The sequence below is a fragment of the Caloenas nicobarica genome, chromosome 13, assembly GCF_036013445.1.
Source record: "Caloenas nicobarica isolate bCalNic1 chromosome 13, bCalNic1.hap1, whole genome shotgun sequence".
Taxonomy (NCBI): domain Eukaryota; kingdom Metazoa; phylum Chordata; class Aves; order Columbiformes; family Columbidae; genus Caloenas; species Caloenas nicobarica.
In genome coordinates, this window is record NC_088257.1 from 11,374,877 (window position 1) to 11,400,878 (window position 26,002).

At 40.7% G+C, this 26,002-nt stretch overlaps 1 protein-coding gene across 2 annotated transcripts in view; it reads right to left on the reverse strand.

The window, feature by feature from the left end:
- RAPGEF6 (Rap guanine nucleotide exchange factor 6) overlaps positions 1-26,002 on the reverse strand; it is a 120,575-nt gene that overhangs the window by 84,620 nt on the left and 9,953 nt on the right. For both annotated transcript variants that reach the window (XM_065644446.1, XM_065644445.1), the window contains exons 2-4: positions 10,979-11,049; positions 10,305-10,361; positions 8,987-9,070 (exon numbers count right to left, since the gene is read on the reverse strand). In XM_065644446.1, the coding sequence (XP_065500518.1) occupies positions 8,987-9,070; positions 10,305-10,361; positions 10,979-11,049 (212 nt within the window). The remainder of the gene's footprint in view (positions 1-8,986; positions 9,071-10,304; positions 10,362-10,978; positions 11,050-26,002) is intronic.

Below are 26,002 nucleotides of genomic sequence, written 5' to 3' on the forward strand. Positions count from 1 at the left end.
AAGACCATTAATCAACATTAAAGTTCAAATATTTGCTTTATTGGTTTGCTGTCACCGAATTAGTGTCTTAACTAGTTCAGGCAAATACGTTAGCAAAAATTAAAAATAGCCAGAAGCAGAGTGTGCGCACATCCAAGGGAAATAAATAGAGAGAGGAGACCTGGGGAGGAGCAAGCAGCAGCGTCCAGAGTCACCTACATCTGCTCTGAAGTGATGGTTCAAGTCTTTGTGGAAATTTGGGGTAATCAACAGTTACTCACTTTTCTTAAAAAAAGAAATAATTTCAAGCTTTAAATTAATAACAAGCATTGTGAAACTAAAAGAACAGAATTATTAGGTTTTGGAGTCACCTAGTCATGTATTAAACCTGCCATGTTCCAGCTAAATGTTTACATTTAAAAAATTAATAGTACAGTACTTACAAAGGTATGAAAACTCTCAAGCCATTAATTGATTTCAGTATCAAAACATAAGAGAATGTCTGGAAATGGAAAAGGTTAAGTTGAACAAAGCTTTGGAAATGGAGGAGACATAATCCTATTTGGAAAGACAAGAGTAAGCTTTCGTGTCACGCATTCTTCCAAAGGAGAAGGAAGATTTCCGTGCCAACAAACTATCTAGATAAACCTCAAATTTAACATCATTATTCCATAGCTTCCCACTGTTGGAAGCCCAGAAAAGTCAATACTGTAAACTACATTACGCTTTTTTAATTTATAATTTTATTGTATGCTCCTGTCACTTAATATTCATCTATTACGTCTGCATCATTAGTTTTCAGACACTCACTCACTGGCTTCTCCTGCTCCATCAGGGGGATTGGACTGAACGATCTTTCGAGGTCCCTTCCAACCCCTGACATTCTGTGATTCTGTGGCTTGCAACACCGTCATGGGAAGAAAAAAAAAAAAAGCCTTCCACGTACCAAAGGCAGCTTTGTTTATCCTTCATTTATGGATGCCTCATTTGCAAAAAGCTTGTTTTCCTCCTGATTCACTGCTTTCATAATTAAAAATACGTAAGCAATTGCATCATGTGAGAAAGGAATGTAAGTTAAACTGGCATGATACCATATACCAGCCATCAATGGAAGGTCAGAACTGCAAACAACACGGTTCTCGGGATCAGCTGGTTTAGTTGGTTCATCTGTCCCTTTTCCAGTGCAGGATTTGCCACCGTTGATATTTGAGAATACTTCAGTTTTCAAACTCATGCCCACTCCCCAAAATACTGGAAGGCATTAAAGCTTCTTTAAGGCACTGGATCTGTTATAACAAACCTTACTTTTACAAAGCAAACTACTTAGAAAAGCTTCCAACATTAACATATTTTGAACACAATAAAGTAGTTGTTTAAATAGGATGTATACAAACACTTATAGCTTTCTAAACACACGTTTAAAAACGCTTAATATGCAGCTGTTAGGCGACCTGATTATTTGGTGCTGAAATACATCTGGAATTTCCAGACTGACAAATTTCAAGAATAGCCATCACATTTAACTTGAGCAATATGCTGAAGTTATTAATTACTGATGGTTTCTCATTATTCAATACTCAAAATACAGTACATGCTTTAAAGGTAAAAACACAGCCTGTCCTGAACAGCTTTCAGCCTACAAACAGATGGAGACCGAGACTGAATTATTTGTTTGAACACTAATTAGCAGGCATCTTCCATTTCACAATATTCTACTACATCCTGAAACAGTATTTTCAGATATTTCACGCATCAAAGCTTTCAGTGACGAGATGTCAGGCACTTTAAGATTTGTTCTATATTTTCTAGGAACTACAAAATCGTAAAATTATCCTGGCTGTATAAGTTGGTATCGATCATACATACAACTATCTGTGACTGTCGACTAAAGCTGCCTGCAGTAATTCTCAGTACTGTGTTACACGCAGGGCTCTGCTCGGACAACGATTAACCAGTTTATCAGTATCACAAAGGGTTTGCAATTTTCTGCAGATATTTTGTTCTTATGAACATACTTGTCTCTCAAACTGCCTGTCTGCCTGGCAGGCTGCTGTTAGGAACATAAAGATGAAAACAAATTGTACTTTTTGGCACGGCAAAGAGAACCCTGTGACCCCACACATCCAGTTACCTGGCTGGATTTCTCCAGTGTGAAAACATTTTGCATGCAAGTGCACACACAACTTGGCCTGGAAGAGACAAGTTGCATTTAAAAAAAAAAAAAAAAAAAAAAGGCCATGTTGTTTGTTTATTTAACAGATGAAAAATGTTTGGTTTTTAACAGATGAAAGTGTTTATTTTTTCACGAGTCAGGGCTTATCCTTCATTTGAAAAGCATTTCATTTTTCCTCTTCTCAAATACCTCCTCTTGTGCAAAACAGCAAACACCCGGACATCTACTGCAATGTTGCTGCTGCTCAGATTCGAGATAAAATCCATTCAGTTACCACTGAATGTACTACACAAGTATATTATCAAAGGCTTGGAAGAGACATTAGTATTATTAAACCCCAATATAAATAGTCTAAAAATGTAATTTTACATTTAAATTCCTGAGAAGTAACCAAGAGGAGAAAATCTGCACAGCTGCCTAAATCAGCAGTAACACAGCAATGCGATTGCAGATAGAGAAGGCAGAATTGACACTAGGAATTTCCTCACAGGAATAACTTGTTTTTCTGAGCTTCTGCATGGAGGTCTTAATTTCTCTAGATTTTTCTCAGACTGACCATTATCTGAAGAACTGGGGTCCTGGGGAGTCTCTCGGTTCCCCTTCTGGAGCGCCCAGGACTGTCAGGACGGGATGCCAGGAGCCCTTGCACCAGTTTGCAGTGTTTCCCTTTGCATTACAAACTGCTGAGCAGCCCCAAATGCTCTCGATTTGCAAAACAGAGTAAGGAGATGGGGAAAAGACATGAGCACAGACCAAAAGCTACAGCAAATGTAGGTGGCAGGGTTTTCAAGATACTCCATGCTGTGCAAGTCCCGAGCATTTCAAAGTAACTTAATTATAAAAATATTAGAATATTTAAGTCCATCAGCAAATGATTTAAAGGAAACCTGAAACCCCAGGATAGAGGGCTGAATGCAAAATACCAATTTCAATTAATGCTCAGTCATCAAAAACCATTTTGGCATTAGCTCTCAGTAACAACATTTAGCAGGTTTATCTCTTCAGCTTGCTGAAAGTTTTAATTGGGAATGATTTTGGAGGCTGCATAACATGCTACTCAATTTGCAGGCTACAAACTCAAGATGTCCATACTAATTACTTTATATTCTGAACACGATGATACTGTGAGGCAGCCTGTATCTTACCTACCACTTTCTGTGAAGCTTTGCAGCTATTCCAGGCCATGTGATTAGATAGTCTTAGTAAAAACATATTTTAGATATAAACAAACTGCACATTACCCTTTGCTTCCAATTTCACATCCTTCGGACTTTTTTAGTGTAGCCAGTAAAAAATATATATATTTCTTTGGTGAGATCAGCATCCCTTGCACTTCATAAAACCTCTACAGTGCAGCTGTTGAAAGAAACTACAAACAGAACAAAAAGAAATTACTGGGGGGTGGGGAACTGTGGACAAGATTATTTGGTCGTTTAGTTGTGACAGGTCTGAATACAGTCTTCCTTCACTACATACTCTTTTGGCTTTCTTAGAGGATTGTTCCATGCCAAACAAGATGCAGCAGGTGCTCTTAGTTTGCAACACCTCCCCAGCCCTTACTCAAGGGAGCAGCTCTCGTACGGGGAGCTGCACCTTGGAGACCAGGACACGCGGGTTCTCACCACGTTCCCTTTTTCCTCAGTGTTTTCATCACAGCACTAGCACTGCCAGAAAAAATTCAATACGAACAACCATAGCTGAATTAATTAGTTTTACAAAATACATTTATTGGGAGCATTCCCAAGTGGTATCACAGCGTTAGTTTACTACCTGGCTGCCAGGCAAAGCTACAAGTTACAGCCACCACTTGCAGAAATACCCGGGGGAAAACAGCACCTCATCTAGAGCCGCAGATGCACTGACTAACCACTGCTTCTTACCCAGATGTGAGTATAAAATCTATTTGGTCTTGATAAACACGGGATGTAAGCCTGAAACTCTCTTCTTGACAATAGAAAAACAGTCTACAACAGTTAGTTGCAAAGAGCTCTGAAGTCTGAAGCAAACACACATTGACAGAGTATCATCCCAAGACCTCTGCAATTCTTACAGTCACAGAAACAACAAGAGATTTAAATTACAATTCTTTCAAACAGCATCACAACTCGGAACCTTATTGGCAACTGCAAGTTTGTCAAAAATTATGTTTCCTGGATGCCAGCAGTGAACTGGTGAACACGTATGTATCTAAACCTTGGCAGCTGATGGAGAAAAAGAAATTGCACACTGAAAGGGCAGAGAGAAGGACAGAGACAAGAGAAGAGCAGAGGCTGAAGAGCACCGGGACAGAACTTGGACACAGCAGGTACACGTCAAGTGGAAAGCAGTATTTAATAAAGCTAAATCCAGAAGGAAGGCTCAGAGGGAGAAAAACACCAGTATACCTTTTACTGGCAGATGCTGGGAATGAGGGAGCTTGGAGCAGCTCATTTACTTTTGCAGTGTTTAAGAGAGTTTGCAGAAAACAGCACCACAGGTTTTACAAGTAAAACTGATCTGGTTTTAGATGATATATTAGAGGTATAAATATATTTGAAAACAAAGTTACGTCAAAATTTAAAGATTTTCAAAATACAAGACATTTCAGCTGTGCAAATGGCAAGTCTTTAATCGTGCATCCTTATCGATCAACGCTAATCGTCCTGTAAAAGCACAGAATTTTCTGTGCTTCTGGTACTTCACATAGAATAGGCTGAACAACTATTAACAGTCCCAGTACGTTTCAAAATATATTAAGATAGTGTTATTCACAAATATTAACACAAAACAAGCTAAAATAATTTCAACCCAATTCGCTGGAATTCCTCTTTCATTATGACAATTTTCTTGATCCAAGCATTTGCACCTTCTCCTTTTACCCGAAAAGAGAAAGAGAAATGGCTTAATTGAGTCATTGACATGTCGACAACTCTCATGAAAAGATACCACAATACGACCACAAGTCCATTTTGGATAAACTAAGTGTTTTTAGCAAAGTAATTCACTACCTGAATAGGACAATGATATGAATTTTATCCACTCGTGAGATTTTGGAAGGGCTGTTCATTAATTTCTTGGAAGGGCTCAGAAAAGAGAAGTGTTTGTTTTTAATAAGATTACATCTTGAATGTTTCAAGACTTCGGGTTTTTTTTCCGTTGGAGGTTCAATTCTCACAGCTGTAGGAGGCTGTCATCCACGTAATTGGCTTCAAAAGTTCCTCCAGCCCTTGATGTATTTCCTATGGCTAATCTTGCTGTGAGTAATCTCCTTCAAATATCCTGTTCACATGAATTATCTTGATTAACAAGCAAGGTTAACACAAAAATTCTTTAACTTGCTGACATGATTTTCCTTCCACAAAATCTATCAATCCTATTCTGTTGTTCCAGCCATCACTTTCATGTTAGAAGCAAATTCTTCTCCTACTACGCCAGATCTATTCACAAATCCATTCTCCAGGCAATAGGGTAATCAAGGTTATGCCATCTTTGTACTCGATATTACTGACTGATCTGCTTCTTACCTTAAAAATCTTATGGGGCTTTTCTTATCAAGATCATCAGTGTCAGAATATTGCACAGATCTATCGTAACTGGATGCAAGTTTGACTCCTCCAATTTTAAAGCCAATTTCTGAACTACCACTTGCATATAAATTCATCCAAGTTGAATAAAAAGCCCTTCTCAAACACAGTGAGCCACAGTTGACACCCTTACTCATTCAAATACTTACAGAATGTTAATAGAGCAGTGACTGCCCACCTTCTTGTGCTTCCATGGGGCTATGCCTCTTTCAGGTTTGAAACTAGGAATATTTTATTCAAAAAGATCTGCAGAAGAAAAGCAAGGTTTCCTGAAGCTCTGTCAACTCTCAAATTATCGAATGGTAGACAGCAGATGAAAAGAGACACACAAAAGGAGAGCGTAACCAACATCTTGACCAGGGTAAGTTCACGGTTGTCTGCCAAAGTCTCCTCCTACCTATCAAGGTCATCATGGGGCAGATGACAGAAAAAAGACAACTATTGTGAGGAGGTACCAGGAAACCGTAAATCATCATCATCACCTTCCAGTCGTATTTATGGAGACGGAAAGCATCTTATTAACAATCAACTGTAACAGCAGTTTCTCATTCAATTATTAAACAAAAGTTGCTAGGCAGTTAGTTTATAATACAATCTCAAATTTTGAGAAATGATTGCCAAATAGATTAAAAACAACAACTTTACAAGAAAAGGAGGCCTTAAAAACCCCCTATTGCCCAGGAAACCAGTTTCCTCTAACTGAATAACACTGATATCCTGCTTCTCTATGAAAAACTGTTCCAGTATTCCTGGCAAAAGAACCCTAAAATGTACAAAAGTTCTTTAAATATGAAGGGTTTGTCAAATGCTCTAGATGACAAATATAAAAATTGAAATTACCACATGAACATTACAAAGAGATAACTGGGGAGTGGGAGGCGTTATACGCAAAGACTGAGTTTCAAACTAGAATCCATTGGCTGACTATTATCTGTTTTACAGATAACAGCCTCTGTCTACTCAGTTCTTCCAAAATGACCATTATTCAAACTCAGCTCTTGACCTTTCCAAAGCGCTAGGAGGTCTCCAGATTAAAGCCTAAATTGGGAGGCTAATCCTTGGGAGTCACCACGTTCCTCTCATTAAAGATTCCATTTCATCCTCATTCATTTTCCCCCTGGACATCTCAAAGCCACCACCCATCTCCCGCATGATCTTTGTGCAGATGACACCTGTCTCTAACCTCACTCACCTCTGCCCATATGTTGCATTAATATCATATTAAATTAATCAAAGAGGTAAGTTTTATCTGATGCCAGTGTCTGAGCAGCAGTAAACCTACCAAAACCCCTAACTGTCTGGAAGGATGTCTCCATTCCCTTCAGCATCTCAGAACACTGCATGCGTGGTTTTCTTTTAATTCTCTATGCTTGCCCACCACTTTCCTACTGTCGAGATAAAAAACAAGCACAGATAAATCAATATCCCAAATAACATACTCATACATAAAGTTAGTTTCACTAATACCATACAGGTATAGGATTATATGCTCATTAGGCACAGAGAGCATGGCATCGAGCTCTTCATCAGACAAAGATTAATTCTTTGAATGGACAAATGTCCTCCATATCCCCTTTTAAACTCATACAATTTTTTTCCTGTTACAGTAAATAATATTTCCTAAGATTGTCAGTCATTTTCAAAAAATCAAAGCATGGGGCATCACTAAACTGCAGCAAGAGATACTGTGGGTCATCTCCGCTGTTACAGCTTAAATAAAAGTAAAAAACAAACAACTTGTTTTTGTTTCCTATCAAAAAGGATAGCTCTGTAACACCCAAGGCAATGAGAATGCAGGCAATGTTGCATTTCCTTACAGATATGTACTTAAGCCATTTTCAGAATGACTCACATAATCACGAATGCGGTTGGGGACAAGGAATAAAGCAGAAGATTAAATATTGCTTTAAATGTAATTAAAATGGTGCTAATTATGATTATAAAAAATACTACTAAATTATTCACAGTACTGTTTCATATGAAAATAATCTGTAGATGACTGGTGACTGTGCAGCTCCTTCAACTAAAAATGTTATATGAGGTATTCAGACCAGGGAAAGTAGTTTAATTTTATCCCACTGTTATAGGGCACTTAAAACTAGCAACAACAGAGTTGAAAGATGCAGTCCTGCATGTTCTTGTTGGTACCTACCATGAAATTCAAGTACATGGGAATATACTTGAGTTGGAGTTGACATTTTTAAGTCTACCAACTCCTGGTCAACTCATGTTGAGTAAAGCACCACTGATTAATCCTAGTTTCATAGACACCTCAGCATAGGTGCATTTGCAAAGAAACAAAGACATTTGCGGCAGGTTGGTCTCCACTCATTATCAATCTGATTGGGCTGTGTTTCTGCTGGAGCAGGCAAGGGGACCGCGCTGTGACCACAGGAGCAGCCGTCACCACGGGGGTCACCGGTGTCCCGCTGCCTGCGGGGGATGGAGGCCAGCACAGAGCCATCCCGCAGGGAAAAGCCTTCATGTCATTTGATAACAGACAACAGCACTTTCGATAACCTCACCAAAAACTATCCAAACTGGGTACGAAGGCCAATCTAAATTGTTATTTATTTTTTTTCTAAACCACTCCTGCCTAGCCTAGGAGTGCAGCTTGAACAGAAGTGCAGCTTCAAGATACAGTGAAGTAAAACTTCTGAGTGATACAGAAGGTCAAGCAGAGTACGAGAGCACAGCAAGGTCCAGCTCAAGTCAAACACTGTGCTTCACCGAAAGCCCATCACAGTGTTCACTGGGCTTCAAATGTGAGGCACAGTCAGACTCCTGCCACGCACTCTGGTACTGCTGGGCTCTGCTCTCCCGCTGCGCATAAAAACCCTATCTGCCATGAAACGCAGGCTCTGAGCAAATGGTGGTAGCTGTGATCTGCAGTCACATTGTCTGAGACAGGGAACGCTATACTAAACACTTACACAAGTGGAATTATTCAAAGAGCCTCCAAGTTAACAAGCTAACAACAAATTATCTTATAAATGTAAAAAGCCAAATGAGACTTAAACCCCACGAAGTAAGGTATTTCACACAGAAATTTCGAGGTGCAGAAAGAGCGAATGGGAGTTTAAATCAAATTAGCGGAACATTTCTTCCACTATCAAACTTTAGAAAAACAAAATAACAAAAAAAAAATATTTAAAATTTGTGGAAAATTTACAGTAACATCAACATATAAGAAAGCATTTATTTTTTTTAAAAAAAAAAAAGAGATCTTGCCCTACCTTAAATAATAATAACAAACAAAAACTTTACATACCTGCAAGGTGGTAAAAACATGGAATCCTTCATGAGTACAGATCCAGAAAGCAGTATATACCAGCATCTTGCAATAGTTTCTGAGCTGTAAGAAAAGAAACCATTAATGTCTACTTTCTTCTTACAGTGACTCAGTAATATATTATCCAAAATGTTATTGTAGTATAATAATGATCTACCACTCTACCAATTTCATATGTGGACTGGAATTCTAAGAATTTTCATTGAATGCTACCAATAATTAACATTTTTGAAAATGTCTACATCCAAAACGTTTCTTATACATTATGATTTGACGTCTTATTAAAATGAAATTATTTATTTTCGGTAAAAAAAATTTCACTCCCATTAAAGTGTACATAAAACTACTAATACAGGAAAATTTTATTCTGTGCTAAAGTGATCAGCAATTCAACACGGACAGTAATACTACATAGACCTATCAAGTGTTATGGATAAAATATGAGACTCCTATACGTGACTCCTGCTGTGCATTCCTCCATGTGTGCACATGCGGTATCGTCTCCCGTTGTGCCACTTGATTGCAGGTGGACAGACGGGACGATCCAAGGCCAGCCCAGGGCGGTGGGTCTGCACAGAACTGCCTGTGTTTTACTGCAGCAGATTTTGCCTGTTCCTCGAGCGCTGCATTGACACCTCCCAGCCACAGCCCAGCAGCCCCATCCTCCCCAGCACACAAGCTCACAGACACACCGCGACCTGCCACCCGAACAGGTGGCATCTCATCTAGACCCAGGTGTGCTAGAAGACATGTCTTACACAGAGAGCTAGGATTAGCTGTGAGAAGATAAATGCTCCGTAAGAAATGCTAAAATATGAGAAAAAATATATATATATTTGCCTCCCAGCAGGAACCTAAAAGGAAGCCTACGCTGAAGTACTAATTATAGTAATTTAAAGAAGAGATAACATTTGAGCTCCATCCCTCCTCCGATCCAGGACACTCCTCCCAACAGCGCGGTCAGAGTCAGCTCCAGGGGAAGAGTGCCACCTACTGAGATGTCACCACAGTTCCCAGCATCCGCCGAGGTGACACTACCTGCTTTTCATTGATCCTCCTGTGCACAGACACACCTCTGGTGTCCGCGGGAGCCGTGCTGATAATTCATGGGCGCCTCTCAAGTGCCAAGGCTGTGACAACCACCCCATCAAAGCTTTTAACCAGTCTGGCCAAGCTTAAATGTTGTAAAGTCTCATATTTACAACTACTGAAAAAGCAAGCGATATATGACAGCGTGCAAACCAATGGTTTTGTTTACGCTTGTACTGAAGAAGTCCGACAAGCAATATGTACTTACCAAAAGAGAACTTGGTTGCCCTTGTACCTCTCATAGCGGGCACTTGATGACATTATTCTGAGGGAGAAGAAGTTTAAGTTCAATTTTAATCCCCAAAGACTATAAGTCACTAATCACCACATTTCAGTAGAATTGCTTTAAGGCTCTAAGACCTCAAATTCAACTCTTTTTTTGTTCTAAACAAAGGATGTGCTTAACCATAAAAATTCAAATTATTACGGTGTTCTTCATTATCCAAATAGATAATATACAGCATGTTCTCTAAGTGTTTAAATCACTCCCACACATTGGAATTACCCATAGCAACAGAATTGAAGGAACTAAAATACTTCCAACGCACTTTTTGTGCTTTGTTTGCCTTCCATTTTATGTATTCTGAGATCATCTGAATGTCTGAAGCATTAAAAAGCTTTTGTAATCTAGAGTTAGCACAGGGCACTGTCTGTACAGTCCTTTGTAGACAAGTGGGGGTGGGCTCTGCCTTCATTCTCAGCAGAGCTAATTAGTTGAGATTCCATGCCACATTATTGCAATGACTTAGCTCAGCAATGGACTTGGCCAACGTTCTGCCACCTCTGAGAGGAGGCAGACAAACGCTTTGCTCATCCCCACAAAAATACAGTCATAAATGCCAGTTGTGCTCTGCAATGCCAGCTCGCTCCGCAGTACTTTACCTTAGCTGATGTTCCCTGAAATGTGAGAGTATGTCCAGTCCATGAAGGAAAGAGTAGATAGTACTTAAGTCCTAAAATGAAAGAGAGAACATAAAAATTAAAAAAAAGACATTAGCAACTTCATTCACAGCATCTAACCACTTCAGCATTACCTTCTCATATTCTACAATATGTTACACAAAGATAATTCCAGAGATGAAGCCCAAATGAGTAGACAGGTAGGTTAGAACACATGCAGACTTGAAGAACCCTGTCCACACTTAAGCTTGTAGAAGTGAAAAGAGTGAAGTCCAAATGATGCATAAATACGTACTTGAAAAATATCTATTAAAAATATCTCCGAAAATATTGTTTACATGAATAGATATAGCAGCAACATGTGGAATAAGCCAAACAGGACAGTCCAATCCACCCATGGTCAAAAATTTTCGAAACCTTATTTGAAAACTGCATTGAAGAGGGAATTTTGCAAAACTAGTTTGCGAATAGCAAAGAACCTTAGAGAAAACCTAAACCACGAAGTCTAGCCACTACGTATGATGCAGAGAACCACAGTCCCTTTTCATAGTAGAAGTGTCATGTTTAGGGAAGAAGAGCTATTTCATGTCTACCTCAGATGTAGCTGGAAGCCCCACCACAAACTCTACCCCTCTCTAACTCAGCCCAGTCCTTGACGGGAGTGTAACATTCAAAGTTACTCCAAAATACTCTTTGGGAAAGATACAGACAACAAAGTTTTAGATTTGCCGCCTGCCTCCTGCTACCAAGGCTTGGCATCACACCAGTGACATCCATTAGCAACCACAGAGGCAAACAACTTTTTTGAAGCGGCAATATTAAAACGTGAATATTATTTCTCTTTAAAAATTGGACTCTACATAGAAGCTGTAATTAGGAGATACAGCTGTTTCAAGTTCTCACTACACAGGATCCTCTTCAGTCACAAAAATATCTGTGCTGATGGTGCAGACCACATGCTGGGGAAAAGCTCACTAGGGCTATTCATCTTTTAATTTACTGTCCTGAACAGGTGGGCTGTTAGCATTAAATACATGCACAACAAAGCCATTATATACCACACAGCAGTCTCTCCAGCTTGGCCTCAGAAAATATGTTCTGAATTTTCAAGTGCTGCATTTACACTGTTTGCAAAAGATAAATCAATATGAATGCTAGCCTCAGAATTTACAATGGATTTACTTTAGAAAAGTTCTTTGGCTTAATATTCAATGTTTAGAAATATAACGGATATAGACTTATACCAAATGAAAGGTCATATGTAATTGCAGGCCATGTAAAACAAATAAAACTCTGCTTTTATTTTTTTTTTAAATGTCATTACCCAAACCAGTGAAAAATCAAACAGAAGGGTCTGAATGCTTAACATATATATTTATAAAGCACCCATTTCACACAGTCCAATCTCCTTTTAATCCTCCAGCTGTGAATTGCCACAAACTTGATTTCCTTAGTGCAACACCCTGGAGCCCTCGCTGTGAACCAAGGACAACACGTGCTGGTGGGGATCAGACACCAACAGCAGAGCCCAGGACGGTCACCCAGGGACCAACCAGCTCTGTCCCCAGCGCTGCCCTTGCCGGGCAGGAACCACCTTGACCACAACACCAGAAAGCATCAGGCACAGGAACGCAGCAATGATACCCTCCAATTGTATAGTATCTTAGTAGTTAAAGAACCTACGGAACAATCGAAATGAAACCCCTGTGTTCCACGTTCTTCCTCCCCCAGGCAGGCAGGTAGAGGACAGATGAGTGCAGATGCTCTTGGCTCCTGTTGATGCTGAACTACCAGGCAGCCATGGGGAGTTAGTATTTGGCGTTACGATTAAAGCTAAATTTTTCAGTCTTCATAACTCATTATGTCTATATATGCTTTCCTACATTTTCCAACATTTTTCTACATAATTGAGACTAAGATATAACAGAATGTCTTTAAAATACATTTTAGATTAGCAGTTCTATTGTCATGAGTTAGAGAAAATTGTAAGTGGCACAAAAGCTTATGTTCGTGTTTCATTACAAAGTTTTCAAGATACATATATGAAAAAGGACCATGTCCTTACTTGAGAATTATTCCCTACAGCTCAAGAGAGCACAGCCCCTTGTTAATTCAGCAAGGGCTGTCTCCTGCCCCAGATTGACCAAACAGGAATGGCTGTACTGACCCATCATGCTTATCTAGGAACTTGATGAATAAACAATTGGGAAATTAAAGAGATAAACATTTGCTTAAAGGGATTAATGCCTGGGAAGCATCTCCCAGCTCAGACTTCGGCTGTTGCAGAAAGAACAGCTGAGCCAGAGCACAGCGCAAGGAAGGCAAAGCTTCCCATCGCCTCCTCACAGCAAACGCACCGACCTTAAGCTGGACATTACTGCTTTAATTGTGATAAATGAAATGAGGAACATCGTATTGTTCACTGCCCAGCCAGGTGACATTTCAACGAGCTATACATATCAGCTACCCATGCACCAGCTTCTACAGGCATTTTAAATCAGCACTTGTAACACTCTCCCTAAAGATAACTGACTTCTAAAGCAATCAGCTCTCTAATTAAGCAGAGCCGGTGATTTTGTTGGGTACCACCAAGCACAAGGTCTAACTCAGTGATTGCATCTCCCAGGCAGGTCTGTCAGCTGCCTCTTTCCTCCGCCACACCAAACATACCAACCCAATGTGGTTTACATGTCCCATTGAAACACTGCTTTCTGTGTTTGTTTAAATAGATTCCTTACAGCCAGCTGGGCAAAATTCTTCTTCTCCCTCACATGCCCCTGCAAAGTCTAACAAGGGAGGTTACATGCAGCTAACCTAGCCCAGTTTTTCCTAATAAGAGGAAAATTACATATCAATCACCCTTGGTGAAGTGTCGTCCATTAGCCTCATCTCATTTAAGAATAAATGCTTGTAAGTCTCCCAAACATAATTTCAATGCTATCTTTAGAGGCTCATTCTATACTTTTGCAAGCAAGGAACATAATTTAACCCACCCCAGCTGGAGGCAGTGAGCTGTGCCCACCTCACACAGAACCTGCCAGCACAGAACATCCCGTCAGAGACAAAAGCATTCATTTCTCTATTTCAAGCTTTATAAAACTGAAAATAAGATTATTTTCAAAAACAGATTTATGTTGCCGCACCAGTTATAAACACCAGATAAACATATAACCACAGTACAAAGGGTAGAGATAATTTTCACAGATACCCTCTATGAAAAGGGCTGTAAAAGGACAATGCCAAAGGGCAACAATCAGCCCTACAACACGAGAAGGCAAAGTATTTGCTGAAAAGTTACAGAGCCTTTCCATACCCTTCCCTATCATCTCTTTAGGTACTTCTTTCTGCCAAAACCCAACCAAAATACGATTATTGATGAAAAATGATTTCTCCACGTGCTCTAAACCAGGGACCCAGTTCAACATTATTTTGTGATCTTCATTTTCAGAGCTTTTCATCAGCTGAAATAATAGCTGAACACAAAGCACAGTATCTACCTTTAAATGGTATGCCCACACATATTATTCAATCTTTGACAGAAAACTACCTTGCCTAGGTTATTTAAGGAGGAATTAACTCACATTTTCTATCCGACTGGCTGAAAATGCAGCTCCAGTGAGCTAAGGGAAGGAGCAGAGCTCGGGCAAGAGTGGAGGGACGCAGGCAGAAGTTGTTAATCTTGGTAGGATGGAGGTTTTCTAGACTACAGAGAGCCAAAATGTGAACATTGCAACCTCAGTGATGCTGCACAAAGCTGCCTGGGATGGGATGTTTTCTTTGCCTCCAGTTCTCAAAGCACCAAGTTTGCGAGCGGAGGTGTTCTCAGCTGCTAAGTTTAAAAAGCAGAGGACATCTGTTCCTTCACATTCTTCACGTGAAGGAATCCACTGTATAAAATAGCGTGTGTTTAGGCAGAAGTGCAGAAATCAATGCTCTGCGGTGGCACCGTTATCGCCCAACCCAGCCCCAAGGAACGCGTGGTCCAGCCCCAACACCCCAGAGCCCCCAGCTCCATCCCAAAGCAGCTTTTATCATCCCTGACACACACATCCTTCCGACAATGAGCTGCCCCAGCCGCTAAACCAAAGGCAATGTAAAAACATGGAGATTTGAGCAACAATATAATGTTATATAAATCAACTTCCTTTTATAGTAACATCCCCATCCCAATATACTGTGAAGTGAGGCACCTGAATAACGAGACCACTTCTCATTTCCCCTGCCAGATGCTAACTCGCATAATTAACGCAAGATGCCACAACTGTAGAATAATGGAAAATAAAAGCAGCACCAAGTAGCATCAACTGAAAACTTATCACATGAAAGCAAACCAAATAACTACTGCCACCACTCATTTACCCCACAACACCTTTATTTGAAAATAACGTGCTACTTCTGATTTTTACAAGGATGATGAAATAATAATTTCTTAGATGTAAACATATAACTTTAAAAATAAGAAAAAGTCAGCCAAAAAAGTCATCGTGAAAACACAATCAAACCTCAAAACTGCCGTAGAAGTGGTGACCACCCTTAGTTTCATCATTTTTAAAAAACAGCTAAAGATCTGGATGCTTCCGAACAAGGAGAACAGTGCAGAAGCACCGCGCGCTGCTGGAATCCATCCTCTCCCTCTACGGCCACCTTTACCTCAGCAGCACATCAAGCAATACAAGGGCCTGGGTACCCTTCAATTAATCCAGAAAACTTGCTGAAGCATAGTTTACTAGTCTCCTAAGGCCGAACTGATTTTTGCAGTCACCTTTGAAGTTTATTGGAGTTAACTTTTAACAATTTAATGTCCACCCTCAATAAGGAGTTTGTCCCTCCCTGTCACCTGAGCTGATGAGTAAAGTTTGTGTACTTGTATCGTTTCCTTCTGCTTCACTCTTTTCTCTCCCAATCTTCACCTTTAATCCAGGGAGCAACTTTACAAAGCTTGGGATCAAGGCTCCAATGGAACGACAGTTGTCTCAAGTATGGAGTTCTGAATACAAAGTTTTCCAACCAACACCAACAAATCCAGCCAGTACAACTGTAATTCACATCAACTGCATTCATACACTGTAAATTCGCAATAAGGTCCAAGACAAATCCCCCTTCAGTGTTAAATGTGGACAAAAGCAGTGTGATGCTCTGGAATGAGGATTAAATTATTGCACCAGGAGCAACTTTGCTCTTGATAAACATAAAATGAAAACCTGATGCTTCACATGATGTGACCCCAGCCAGGTGTTCCAGTGACATATGATTATTTTAAAGCACTAAGCAGGAAATCTGTTCTATTTCTACAGAAAACAGAGTAAATTGTTCTGAAATGACCTCACAGTTGTAAATTCTGATAAATCTCACAAAGAGCCATCCTCAGTGATTGCACTGAGGTATTGGAGAAGCTGAGGAAACCATAAATCCCCTTGGACTCCCTTTAGAACTGCCCGGTATGTTATGTACAGACTTCAGAGATGCCCTAGACCCACACTGAACATTAAACAAGGGGTCTCAAAGAATGCAGACTAGCAGGTAGCATTCAGTCAGTCCAGAGTTTTGCACAGGGAATGAGAAAAGAGCAGAAACTTGCACAGCAGAACCACCACTTCAAAGTGCATGTAAGAAACGGCTGTGTCAGCAAGTTCCAGACAGATTGCTCTCACATGCAAACCTGTCCTGAAGAGCTACGCAAAACCTGTCTCTCAATTCCACCCCAAATGCATCACATTCCTGTTGCAAGAACACATGGTTGGCTCACCAGAGGCTGCCCACACCCAGCCCTGCCAAGCCACCAGGATTCATACAGGAGAACCTGCTCCTCACGGAAGCGCAAAGAAGGGCTGATGGGATTCTGCCTTCCTGCTTTCACCAAGGTAAGCCAACACACCTGCCGGGATGCGTATTTTATACACTGCGGAGCAAACAAAAATGTTAGTATCTTCTAAAGATGCGCTACAGATTCAGCTGTATTACAGATAATTTACTTTAAAAGAAACAGATACACGTTTCTGCCTTTGAAACAACAGTTAAGCCACATGCTAACACCTTCCCAAAGTCCACTGACGCTCAAGAAGACCATGTGGTATGAAATCTTGCAGGGAAGGAAGCTGCACAGCTGAAAGCTGCCACAGCCTCCCAGTTTGTGCCAGAGCTGCTGCTTTCTCTGCAGCGCTCTGACCAGACAGTGCCAAGCAGGAAACACGGCCAGAGCCAAACTCCGGCAGAATCAAGCACTCGCTTGGTATCAGGACAAGGATTTTAACATGCTCTTGGACAGTGGCTGAACTTCTCCGTATTAAATTTGTGATTTGAAGTGCCTCGATGCCAGCGGAGCGAACAGAGGTGATTCCTGGAGCAGGGCGAGCAGGCCGCGCCAGCCATGAGGGGCAGGCCGCGCCAGGCCATGTCGGCCGTGAGGAGCAGGCCGCGCCAGCCGTGAGGAGCAGGCCGCGCCAGGCCATGCCAGCCGTGAGGGGCAGGCCGCGCCAGCCGTGAGAGGCAGGCCACGCCAGGCCATGCCAGCCGTGAGGGGCAGGCCGTCCTCCCGCCAGCCCTCGCGGCCCCGTGATTCAGCAGCCTCCTCGGACAGACTGAAAGCATCTTTTATTGGGAATCCTGTCAGGCTCAATACAGACTTTGTCACCCTTAGGGGGTGTAGCAAGAGAGAGGAAATGTTACTCAGCACAGTTTATGGTTTTCGTTGCTTCCCTTCCTGTTACTTCATCGAAGGCTGGAACCCGTGCTGTTTCCTTTATTCCCTGTTTAAGGCCAATTGTAAAAATAGTACTCCCAAATTCTTTCCTGATAATGTAATACCAGAAATAAAAATACAGCAACACGCTTAAGTTCTCTGATCCACGTTTTACATATTCAGATATATACACAGCAAATTCACCATCCTTAGTGATGCTGGTTCAAGAAGCTCAACCTGCAGACCCAGACGACACAAACCATCAGCTCCCCCGACATCTGCAGGAGGAGCCATCAAATACATTTAAACGTGTGCAGCAGAGTATGCGGTCCCTCGACTAACAGGATGAGATGAACCAAAAAGCAACTCCTCCATCTTAATTATTTACTCTCCCTGTTCAGTGACATAAACTTTCGATTTTTATTAAAGTGCAAGGGATGCAAAAGAATATCAGCACAGGACTCTTCACTTAGAGCTGGATAGCATATCTAGAGTAACAACTCCCTTTGAAGTATCCTCCTTTTTAGCTGGAGGCCTTTTAAAAAAATTAAATACAAGCAACAAGGCACTATTAGGGAGGAGAAAGGATTAGTGAGATGAATGAAAACCTTCTCAAATGACTTTAACAAAATATTTTGCAGAGAAAGACACAGTGTAAGTAGCACCTGTAAGGAACAACATGTCATCATGCCATATAAGAAATACCACCAATGCAAAAAGCCTTATTAAAGAACTTTTCACAAAACACACTAGCAGCAAACTCCTCATGAGCCTAAATCACTGCCCAAGACTGCGCCCAATAACATTTGTATAAAATAAACTGGGTCAGACACTTCAGAGCCATATTCTATTATTCAGAAAAAACAGCATATATTCCATAAAGAAGTTTTCCATCTGTGGTACCAGGTGACGGTTTTCTGGCCTCAATTGGCAGTTTACTCACTATAAGGTGTTTTGAGCAATGCTCAAAGGACCTTCCTAAAAATCACCATTCATTCATTATGATTTTGTAACACAGGATCACCACATCTGATCCATTGAACAGCTTCAAATGACTGAGAACTTGATTTCTTAGAATTACAATCCTTCATATGCCCACAATCTCCTGGTGCACGTGTCCATCAGACAGCTGTGGTCCATGTTATGACCAGGATACAAGACTCCTGCCTAAACTTGTAAACTTTACATTTACCCATATGGATGACAGATACCATTTTTTCCAAATGAGGAAATGTCAGTCTAGTTATTGTAGTATCTTTATATAGGAGAAGAGAGATTAAAATGGACTTCATTTCACTCTTCTGTAAATCCAGGAAGCAATTACAATCGACAGCTCCAGTTTATAATAGCATAGCCACAAATAGGAAACTAAAATCTGGGTTTTGTTTTTGCAGACTATCAGAAGTAACATCTGCACATTTGGATTTTTATCTTTTGTTTTCCTGCAAAAGTAGTTAAGTCTCTCAATGGGGTTAATATCGTTTCCTTATATCTTTATATTTCCTTATAACATGCACACAGAACTACAGGCACAAACTTAAGAATTACATTCCACTCCTAGGAACAGAAGTATCCTTATTAAGATTTGAAAAAGTCGGATCTTACTTAAGAACAGAGGCCATAGACCCACTATTACAGCTTATGTATAGACTGAAAGTACCTCCATTCAGCAGAATACTTCTGAAAATAAAAGAGCTAAGTATTTCTACATGAAAATAAAACAAAAAGTTTCTCTACTCACCAATAGCTCCCCACACCCAATACAGATAAACACCTTCCACCTAAAACCCTGGACTATGTTGATATAAGACTTTGGTAGAAAGAAAAACATTCAAAGGAATGAGGGAGAGGAAATTTTATATTATTTTTACTGCTGTTTCATCACACTGCATTAGCATTTCTGGAACTCTGACTTTACCAGAGAAGAAACTTCCTTTGGAAAAGCTGATTTTGCAAAGTGAAATACCAAGGGCCCTGAACTGGAGAGACGGGAATGTCAAATGTTATTCCTTCAAAGCAAGCAGCTTATGGAGAGTTTTGAATATCTGAAGAACAGTTCAGCCCTTATCATGGTTCAGAACAAAAGTACAGCTATGAAAAAGTACCTTGCAGTCAAACATTACCATAAAGTTCCCAGACACTCATTACTTCGTTTTAAAATATCTTTTAGACTTACATGCTGGTAATATTAATTAAAAAGAAACCAAAAAGCAAGCTGCCTTGAGAGCATTGAGCTCCTGGAGTTCAATAGGATGGGATCCTGAGAATATCCAAAATTAATCTCAATGCTCACATCTATCAAAGAGCAGGATTTTACACCAAACATTTTTCAGTAAGAGATCAAAGACCATGAAAGCAGCCTCCTTACTCAGGCTCTTGAAAAGTCACCCAAAATCAACAAGCAGAATGGGCAATTTCATGCTTCGAGTTCAGTCAACACTTTGCCAGTCAAACAGCTGACTACTTGTCAGATTAACAATGTCCCTTCCAGAGGACAAACGCCCATCAAATAGCAATATTTTAGTTAAACCTTTTTTTGTCAGACTCCAAAAACATCGACTTCCCTGATTCACAAAGAAACTCCCAGCTCTTTTAAGAGAAGTAGGCAAGAAAGTACCAACCATCGGGGAGGAAAAAAAAAAAAAAAAAAAAAAAAAAAAAAAAAATCAAGCTCCAGATATTTTATTCCCATAATAATGCTGTTACAAACTGCAAAGGAATTCCTGTAGAGAACAACAGTAACATGTTTACTAGTAATTCCTCCTGTTCCCTGACATTAGTGTACCCAAGCACTACCAGATAGAGCAATACAGGAAAGTTACTGTAATTTAGAATAGGCTATATCCCTCAGAGAAGTTGTAAAATACCTCACTGCAGATTCTCACAATCAAATTCTACTACTGCCACAACTACAATATCCTCTCACATGCAGAGAAATGCTAACATGCCTGTGTACATGCATATCCATATATTAGCAAGCATACATATTTCCCTCACCAAACAGAAAAGTGCAATCACTGAGTTTTAGCATCTTCGCTTGTAGCAAAAAAATAAGCCAAATTTACCCTACTGTGACATTTGAATGCAAACCACAGCAAAACTCTTAAAAAATGACACTACGCCACTGCTTTAAGATCTACTTTTGTATTTCTCAACAATACCTCTGCCATAAACCACAAAGAAGCTTACGGATCCAAACTGACAAGTTATATTCTATGTATATTTATTCATATATCTAGGTTAACGGGTTTAAAGTTTGAAATCAAATCGACGTAAATATCAGAGGTACTGACACCTGTGCACTTCCCTAATAATTACAATTGATCACTGATGCATAATGCTACAAAGGGAATAATTTCAATTAAGAAAATTAACAGCTTCAACACTAGGAAAAACAACAAATGAGTGTACTGTCAGGGAATGAATCCACCGCAAGATAATATTGTTACTCGGGAATTTCCAGCTCCAGATCCTGCAGCCTCCCCACCAGGCACCCAGCTTCCCAAACAGCAACCACCTTCATGACTAACATGCACCGAATTACAGACGAGATGCTGAGCAACCACCTTCTCCACCTCCGTACTACATCAAACAGGCACTAACTGATCACACGTGAGACATGGGCTACTTCGGTTGGGTTGTAGCACATGAGATGATATGCACACTTCCTCCAACCAGCCATTATATCCTCAGAGGGACCGAAAACTTCCAAAGCTATAATTACCTTTGAATACAAACCCAAAACAAGCCGATCTCAACTCTCTCATTCCTATGAAACCGTGATCAACACTAATTTGTAACGCAACATGCCAGAGATTCCTCCAACACCTCACTCTTCCAGTGTTATTCAGCCACAGCCTCTACAGAAGTATAATAAACCTGCTTTTAAACAAATCAGCATTTCATCTAAGACGACAACTTCTGCTTTCGGAGAGCAAGACTACCACTATTCAATGAAGATGGAAAAAAAAAATACTAAACTTAATCTGAGTATCAAACTTAGGGTTACAAGCAGCAATGCAATGCATTGATTTAAGACTCAGACTTTTGACTTATCAGCTCACATTAAAGAAGAAGATTCACACAGGATGATGAAAGGCGAAGCCTGGACCCAGCAGCAGAATGCAGCAATAGGAGATGACACCACCGCGGTCTCTGGGCAGCCATGGAGAACACACATTCTACATCCCAGCCCAGCCGCTAGGAGAAATGGAAGGATCTAGTATTACAGTTCAGACATTTTACACAATAATACTGAAAACTGAGACATCTCTGCTGTGTGTTTTCAAGAAAAGCAGCACACAGAGCGTGGCAACCTCTCATTCAAGCAGCCCGTCTGCTGCAGTACTTACTAAATGCACCCTGTACAAGTGTCAGAAAGAGGGGAAGACCTAAAGCTTCTCACTTTATTACGTAAGATTCACAGAGAGCTATATAGTTATTTCAGACATAAATATATTTAAAAAAAAAATCTCAAAGCAACATTACTGTTTGCAATACTAAACACTGAACTGTGTGACCTCCAAACTCTACACAGCCACATTTGCTAGATTTCAGTGACCTAAGAACAAGGGAAATTTTCAGCTTTTCTTAAAAATATGTTTGTGATCAACTCTGTTTATGCAACATCTGTTACCTACAGGTCTGTTATACTCCATAACTCCCTTCTTTTAGCTAATGTATACCCAAATTGCAACCCATCGGCACAGGGGCCAGGCTGACATGGTAGGTTAGCACTGACACGCAAGCCAAGAGATCTTTCCTAATGATCACACCAGCTGGATTACACCCTTTAACTTTGGTACTAGGACTGCCCATCGGTTGGGAGGTACCAGCACGTTCTGAAGATTCCGCCAAGCATGTTGTAAGCCACATATAATGGCATCTTTGGAAGAGTTTGCTGAAAAAAAGCCTTATCATCCAACACAAATGGGAACAACAAATCTCTTTGACAGGAGGTCAGGAGCCCAACGCAGGGCTGCCAGTTTCCTTCCTACTTCAGATGGGAAACAGGAACAGAAACTCCTTCTGCAACAGTTGGAAAGCCCACTTCTAACTTAGCCAAACCAACACGGCCTACTGCAGGCTGGATAATATTACATAGAACCCTGACAACACAGGGTAAACAAACCAGCTTTAAGTAGAACATCCCCCCGAGATAACCCACAATGTCTAGTAGCTACTGGCAAGCACAACCCTTTGTGACAAGAGCATAAAAACCTCTCAGAATTGAGGTTCAACAGCAGAAGTGATCCCATCACCTTTTAATGCTAAATACGCAATATGGTTTACAAAGGCAGACCTCACTCTCCAGCTCTTTCAAATGCAAATTGTCAAGGTGAAAAACTTTACAACAGTTCTGGAACTCTCTCTTTGTAGGAATTCATATTTGGCCAAAAGGTCAAACTGTACGTGCCTGCAACACGCCACCACACCACAAGAATTCTTTCCCTCCAGAGCAAAAAAGGACCAACATTTGAGGCTCATTTTTAATCAGTCTGTGGAGGATGGATGGCTTAAATGTCATTGCTTTAATCAGACACAAAAAGATTACAAAGATAAAATCCCTTAAGGCAGTTATTTTTGTTCTATTCAGTAAGAATTTGCTAGACTCTCTCAACATGCTAAAAGATAACCAGTAATTAGCAGAGCTAAGGAACGTAGCAAAACCAGATGCAGAATGCTAAATAATTTGTGCGTGCTTCCCTGAACTAAGGGTATTTCCAAAATACTGAATTGCAATCATCAAAAGAGGAAGAATGGAGTATCACAGTTTCATCAAACAAAGGAAAACCCTCTAGATTTTAAGCCTGAGGTTACTGGAACAAGAAGACCTCCTAGTTTTAGAAATAGCTTGTCTGGCAATACCAGTGTAAGCCCAGCTATTTTATGGCAACAGCAGACCTCTTACAAGAAAGGCCATCAGTGCTCTGACCATCCTTTATAGATATGTTTTCCCATGCACTTCCTAATGAAAACATTTTTTGCATGTGCTTGGAGGAGGTGGGAGAAACTCTGCAAACTGGAAGTTTATCTGGAATGAATGGTCCTCGGAAACGTGCAGCTTCTTTGCCATTGACAAGGCCACCACAAGCCACCTATTAATGCCAAGAGACCCGTTTCCACCTGCAGATTGCCAGCGCTTTTCACTCCTGCGGAGGATGAGCAGAGTCACGGGGCGAACACCAGCAGCATGTCAGGGATGCTCCAACAACTGCTTAAAAGGTTCTGCTTCCTTCCTCTCCCCAAAAGCAGTGCCCGGGCACAAGTGGGCAACACCTGGGCACTTTCACCCCAATTTCTCCTCCAACAGCATAGATGCAAGTTTGTTGAGTATTATTTTCTTATTCTTATCTGCACTATAAACTGATACCCAGGTTCTCCTTACCCAAAGTGATGCAAACATTGGTTTTGTCAAAATAAATATTACAGGAAAACTCCTCTGTAAAGCTTATACAAAATAAGTTTTGGTATACTACTCAAAGGTATTTTCTTTTCAAAATTATTATCTTTTTTATGCTTACTTTTATGTAGCATGGTATTTTGGGGCTTTAATACTCTTTCTGCAAGGAATTTAACACCTACACATCTTGACTCCTTGCCCTCCACCCTTTGCAGTTCTGGAGAACAAAAGCAGAAAAGAAATGTGTTTTTCTTCCCTTTGGCAACTTTCCTGAATGCCCAGTGTACTTGCAGTTCTCTCCCACCTCCTTCCACACCCTTTTCTCGCCCTTCTTCACTATTTGAGTATCTCCAGGGAGAGTTCTTATTGCAAGGTCAGTAACAAGGCACCAGGCTTGCCTTTTAGCTCAGGTCAACAGTTTTGTAAAACACATCCTTACTACCTAAGAAGTCTCTGGAATTCAATATTTAAATTCAGATAATACAACAGAAAATATTTTTTTAGAAAAATGTTACATTACATACTTAAATTTTAATTAGTCAGTTACATTATTGCTAAGCAGATGAAACTAAGTGCATGACCCCACTGCACGGACCAAGGTATATAGTGTAGGAAATAAATTCCAATAAAGAATTCCAAGACTCCATCATCATTTCTAGTTTCACTCTCGGAGCTGTCACAGATGCCATTAAAATGAAAAACCAGTTTTTCAGGAACAGTAACTGGAAGTAAGGACAGGAAAAGTAGATCTTAGAGCAACGACATCTCACACACTCCCTGGAAGATCACTGGGAAACAGCCACCCTGATCCACTCTCACTTCATTTTCTCCTTTAATAAGGTTTAAGGTTCATACGAAGCAGAAGGTTTATTACCTTCTGAAAAGAACCAAGCAGAGCTTGCTACTGGAAAGTTACAGGTACCGGACTGCGTGGTCACCAGTGTGACCTTCGCAGGCTGGAGTTCACACCAGGAGACGCGGCAGCACTCGCTGAGGACCGTGCGGAACGACCCGTCCCCACAGCTGTTGTGCGGCATCCAGACCTTCCCTGACAGCGATCGTCACAAAACAGGAGTCATCTTTCAACCTCCTACAAGCTAAATTTACCACCGCCCTATCATCACAGCTTAGAGAACCAGGCCTTGAAATATTTGATCAATAATAACCATATGACCTAGTCTGCAAAATCACATCTGTTGAGCCCTAAATCCTGCATTTACTGTGAAGATTATCGCAAAGCGAGCTGCTGTGATCTCTATTCTTTAGTTACAGTTACTCTGCCCAACAGCTTGAAAAAGATCTGTAAATACTATCTGTGTAAGCTTCCAGCGTGCTCTGACAATCATGCAGTGAAAACGGTGAGTTTCTGTTTTGCAATAAACTCCCAGATACAAAAGCCTTGTTGACAACTATGCTGTCAGGCCAGAAAACCCTAGAACCACTGCGTGCATCTTCTAAAGCCAGTTTCTTGGAACAAAACAAACAAACAAAAAAACAATGAAAATAGTCAGAATTATGCACATCCCTTTTGGGCCATCCCAAAAGCTTGCTGCTACAGAAAAAGAGGCTGCACACCAAGGCATTCGAAGGCAGACATGTGACAGTGCTGACACGGCCCAAGTCAGAGCAGAAGCCACCAGAAAGACCAGCCCAAGAGAAGAAGTCTCCCTTTGACCACCCGAACCCCCCCGCCGAGGTGAACCATGGTGTGGGAGCTCATCACCATGTTCCAGTATTGAAAGGGTGGTTACAAAGAAGATGGAGACTCCCTTTTTACAAGGAGTTCATGGAAAAGCCAAGGGGCAATGGGTACAAGTTACTCCTGGGGAGATTCCGATCAGACACAAGAGGGAAATTTCTCCTGATGAGAACAATCAGTCATTGGAATAATCTCCCCAGGGAAGTGGTGGATTCCCCAACACTG